Raw genomic sequence first — 5,264 nt, forward strand, 5'->3', positions numbered from 1 at the left:
CGATCTATCTAACGATTCAGTGTTCAAAATTCACTGCACTCGTTAATCAATTAAAAAGATTAAATTTTTTATGTGTTGAACTACAAGCGACATATGAAACTGTTTTTCTCGCTTATTCAAGATTAAACTTTTATGTCTGCTGAGCAATGTATCCGTCGTGTACGGGGCTCAATGCTCCAAGCAAATGAAAACAAAGTTTCCTACATTTGTATTTGATTTGATTGTCTCTTCAATTGCTCTCTGGATAATGTTTTACGCACTAGCCACAAGAAGAGGTGGCTTACCTGTTCAACTGATTTTAATAACTTTGAGCGAATGAATTGATATCTGTTAGTGATAAAGGCTAAATCGTGCAGATACAGTATCCTATTCAACGCGACGATGACAAATTCTGAATAGAGGACACACTAGGTCTTGCGTTAGTTTGTTAAATTAATACATCTAAATTATGAAAGGTTTATTTAAATAGTCTATTGCAGTTGAAAGTAGCTTGAATTTGCTCACCGTCCCCCAGTACGGAAGCCCCAAGGACATGGACGAACCGTCAATCCAGCGCCATTGCCCCTCCAGCACTTCGTCAGAGGCGCCAATCCAGTATCCGAGAGGGTCGTGACCTAATAGTAAGACATTAAATTAAAACCTTTACTATATCAAATCAAAGCATGCATTACATCAAAGAAAACAAATTATAAATCAGCCTTGTTGGCCAACAGCTCTAACTTTGCTAGAATAGGTTAGCTTTTACGCATGACCCAAATATCTCGGTATTCTTGTGATAGATTAAAGTTGGTTGCTGAAAGAGCATTAAAATTCACAGGGATGCTAGCGTAATTTGAAAGAGTTATTTCAAAACTTGTGAGTTTTCAGTTTATAAAACAGAAGATACGATTTCTACCAATGGAAACGGCTGAAATATTTTAGAATATTCATATGTGTTTAAACAGGGATTGCTCATCCCAAATTTGAACACGATTGTCGCGGCAGTTGCTCCCTTGGCTTTAGTCCACCTAACATAATGAATGCGCCAATGACGCTACTGATTTTTAAATATCTATCCAATGCTGCTTTAATCTGCATTTATTCCTAAATAAGAAAAATCCATGGCAGAACCCAAAAACGCAATATATTGATGGTTTCGTGGAAACTTCATCTATAATAACAATGTCCAGTCTTGAGCAAACGTTTCATATATCCTGTTAGTGCGACGACTTTGACTTATAATTATACATAGTATTACTACTTCGTGACTGCTGAGGTAGCGCTACCTTGTATGGTATTTCCCAGAAGTAGTGTACATAAGTGCATGATAGTTAATCCTCGAAGACAGCACAGAAGTGCATGATGTCGCGGACTAGAGCTTTCACAAGTTTTCTACTTGGTCAAGTGTCTTCGGAATGTGAGAAAACATGTAATTTGTGGGAAAACAGGGTGGCTCAGTGGTTACAGTTCTGAGTACCAGTATCAGAGAAGAGAGGTGCGGGTTCGATCTCAGCTCTGTGAGAAAAAGCAGCGCAATGTAATCTCAAACCATGTATAGGGGTTACCTTGCTCATCGAGGTACAGGTACACACCAAAATGTCTTTCGCCGGCTGTGGCTGCAGGCGAACGAATGCTGCTGAGCTCCGTTTACAACTTACTCTAGTGCAAACATCTGACACCCTTGTGTCTGAAAACTGCGTCGCAAATCTTCATAAGCTAGTTATTTCGACTTAGATGACTACGCTTTGAGGATCCAGTGACGTTGAAGGCGGTGTTATTTAATCTGACAGTCACGACCGGTGTCTACTGTACCGATACTGATCTGCCATCTTGGTTAATTATTCGTCAATCTTAGCCTGATCAGCCCCGTGTTTAAAATGACGACGTGAATGTTTACGAGCAATTTCTTCTGGACATAGAAGACTTCACTTTACGATATTCTGACGTTGAATTTTATCCCTTTAAATTTGACCGAGGCGACCGTTACTGTCCCGATACCGACCGCCATCTTGGTTAGTTCGGCCATCTTCGCTTGTTCGGCCATCTTTGTTTGTTCTATCATCTCAGTTTGTTCGGCCATCATTGTTTGTTCTGCTATGGCTGATCGGCCATCTTGGCTTGATTTGAAAAGTGTTTGAATGGAATGTTAATTACGGCTGCTCACGTAGCTTGCTTTGCGCAAACGACGTCGATGTAAGGGTGTTTTTTGACAGGGGCCTAGATATATATTGTGGTTTTTCTTGTTTCGGCGTTCACTATATTCAGCTTCGAGCTGACTATAGACGAGCTGACTATAGACGAGCTGACTATAGACGAGCTGACAGTGCCTTAAATCCGACGGTACTGTCCTGACATTACGCAAAAACCGTAGCTGTCTAGAGACTACTGGAGTGGGCTTGTTGCCGGACCGTTTTTTCTGTTCTTGCCACACGTTCAGCTTGCTTGACGCAAACTACGTCGACGTGTGTTTTTGACTGGCAGGACCAGATTGTGAGTATTCGTTTTAGCGTCGGTTATACTCAGCTTTAATCTGATTGTAGGTGAGCGTCACTTATATCACTTATATGACCCAAGCTGAATCTAGCGACTATCCATGGCGCCGTAAGGTAGTCGAGCGAGCGCGGCCCCACATGCAACCCGACACATTGGCAACGACGAATTACGGTGGAGTAGCTACCGTCGCCAGTGGGGGCGTGCACCTTACCGTTCTTGACATCGGCACATGACCCACCACTTTTGAGCTGCTATGTGCTAGGGTCACCTATGCCTCGTTTACGGGCGCTGCGGCCCTTCACATTGCGGCACTAGACTCGACCTGTCGGCCGAGTTTGACACGGACGACCACGCTACTTTATTGCGTCGACTTGATGTATCATTCGGCCTGCGCAGCAGAGTGCTGCTGTGTTTCGAGTCCTATCTCAGCAATAGATTCCAATGCATTTGACGCGGGAACTCTTCTTCTCCGCCATCGTTGGTCACTTGCAGCGTACCACAGGGATCAGTTCTCGGCCCGATCCTTTTCCTATTATATACTGTCGACGTATTGCATATAATCAATTTACATAGTTTGAATCCGCATAGGTTCGCCGATGACACCACAATTTGCGGTTACGATGCACCTGCTGACACCGCAGCGTTGCAGGATAGTATGTCTGCCTGCATGAACGCTGTCTTAGACTTGATGCGCTCCAACCGGCTCCAGCTCAATGCATCAAAAACCGACTTTATTTGGTTTGCGACTGCTCGGCGTCAGCATCAGCTTCCGGCCAACCCTATTCGCGTGGGCAACGAGTTCGTCATGCCTGCATCCGCAGTTCGCAACCTGGGCACTTTCAATGAACAGTCACATTGCCAAAGTCACCACCGCTTGCTTTGGCGCTCTGCGACGAGTAGCAGACGTTTCGAGGCCGGTTCTTGAGGCCCATGTGATGGCGCTCGTTCTGACCAGATTAGACTATGGTAATGCCCCACTTTATGAACTTCCGTCCACGACACTTATAGACTGCACTCCGTAATGAACGCTGCTGCTTGACTCGTGTACACTAAGCAAAAATTCTACCATGTGACGCCGGTATTGCGCGATCTACACTGGCTGTGCATTCATCAGCGCACACAGTTCAGGGTCGCTGTCCTGACGTTCCGATGCCTTCACGGTCTGGCGCCTCCTTATCTCACAGAATGTCTGCAGCGCGTGTAGGATCTGCCTTCTGGGAGACGATTACGCTCATTATTAACAGCGGACCGAGTCGTACCATCTACACGTCTGTCTACCGTCGGCGACAGAGCGATCCCGGTCGCCGCTGCCTGAACCATGAATAGTTTCACGGCTTCCGTAACTTCGGCTCCTTAGTTGCAGGTGTTTCGTTGACGCCTAAAGACGGAATTATTTCGTAGAGCCTATGAATCTAGTGCTTAGCCATTTATCCGATCCCATCCTTTCTTGCGACTATTTACTTTTCGCTTGCTAATTATCTTATATGTGACGTGCCCTTGAAGTTCGTTTAAACCAGACGCCACGATAAATGCTTTGTAGAATAATAATAAATGATTTTAAAGCATGTGGGTAGTTACTTTGCTCGTCGAGATAGAGGTTCACGGCGAATTGATCTCCAACCATGTTGGTGGTTACCGTGCTCACCGAGGTACAGGTACACACCAAAATGATCTCAAGCCATGTGTGTGGGTAGTTACTTTGCTCGTCGAGGTAGAGTACACAGCGAAGTGATCTCAAACCATGTGGGTACTTTATTTACCTTGTTCTTCGAAGTAGAGGTGCACAGCGAAGGGATCTCAAACCATGAGGGCAGTTACCTTGCTCGTCGAGGTAAAGGTACACACAAATGGTCACAAATCATGTGGGTAGTTACTTTGCTCGTCGAGGTAGAGGTACACTCTGTGGTATTGGTCGCAGTCCTTCAGGGTGATTAAATCTCCACCGATCAGCGCGCACTGAGAACGCGCATCCAGCCAGTGGTAAACGGACGGAATGATGTGTACGCATTGCGTGCCCACCAACACGTAGGGATTATCGCAGATACCTGCACGATAAGCAAATATTGTAGAAAATAGTAAAGTTTCAAGGTTCTCATTACAATTTAACTTTAAAATTCCGTGGAGTTTGTTAATAGACTAAGCTATAGAACTAGCCTTTAAAGTATGATTTTCGAGCTATCATAAATTTCAGTACTGCTAGTATATATTTGAAGTACAGTAATTGCCTGGCGATTTTGAGGTATTAGGGTCGTGCGGTTTCGGGATTCTCTTTGAATGGAACTTCAAGTCACTCGGCTAACTATCTTCAGAGCTTTTCCTCCAGCACCTCACCCCGTGAACAGCTGCTCTCCTGTGACTGTCGGTTTTTTGTCAGTGTATCGTAAGACGATAGGACCAGAGTTCGGGTACTTCTTAATTATCGCATGTGGATGGGAGTCATGAGGTGCTAAGCTCTCCACGTCCGCATGATCTCTAGAGCCCAGTTGGATCACACACCGGCTTCAGCCGATTGCACCAGCTTCAACCTTTCATGAAACGTAAGTCCTCGGTAGTCGGTACCACTGAGCCGTGCGGGTGAGTGCCAGACAGTTTCAGAGGCTGACATATCTATACTCTGACCTCAAACTAGAATGAAGGTGTTGCCCCTTCTCAATTGAAATAATTATACCTGTCTCTTATACACATCTAGATGTGTATAAGAGACAGGCAATAACACGGACAGTGTTGCAGTGTCTGCAGTAACACAGACAGTGTATGCAATAACACAGACAGTGTTGCAGTGTCTGCAATAA

General features: G+C 44.9%; 1 protein-coding gene across 1 annotated transcript in view; it reads right to left on the reverse strand.

Moving 5' to 3' along the window:
* Nucleotides 1–504: 504 nt before the first annotated feature.
* Nucleotides 505–5,264, reverse strand: part of LOC108675822 (C-type mannose receptor 2) — a gene marked incomplete at both ends in the record, with an annotated part of 11,347 nt that continues 6,587 nt past the window's right edge. Inside the window, 2 exon segments of the mRNA XM_018163851.1 lie at nt 505–614; nt 4,347–4,517. Coding sequence (XP_018019340.1) covers nt 505–614; nt 4,347–4,517 — 281 coding nt within the window.

The sequence above is a fragment of the Hyalella azteca genome, unplaced genomic scaffold (assembly GCF_000764305.2).
Source record: "Hyalella azteca isolate HAZT.00-mixed unplaced genomic scaffold, Hazt_2.0.2 contig6380, whole genome shotgun sequence".
Classification (NCBI taxonomy): Eukaryota; Metazoa; Arthropoda; class Malacostraca; order Amphipoda; family Hyalellidae; genus Hyalella; species Hyalella azteca.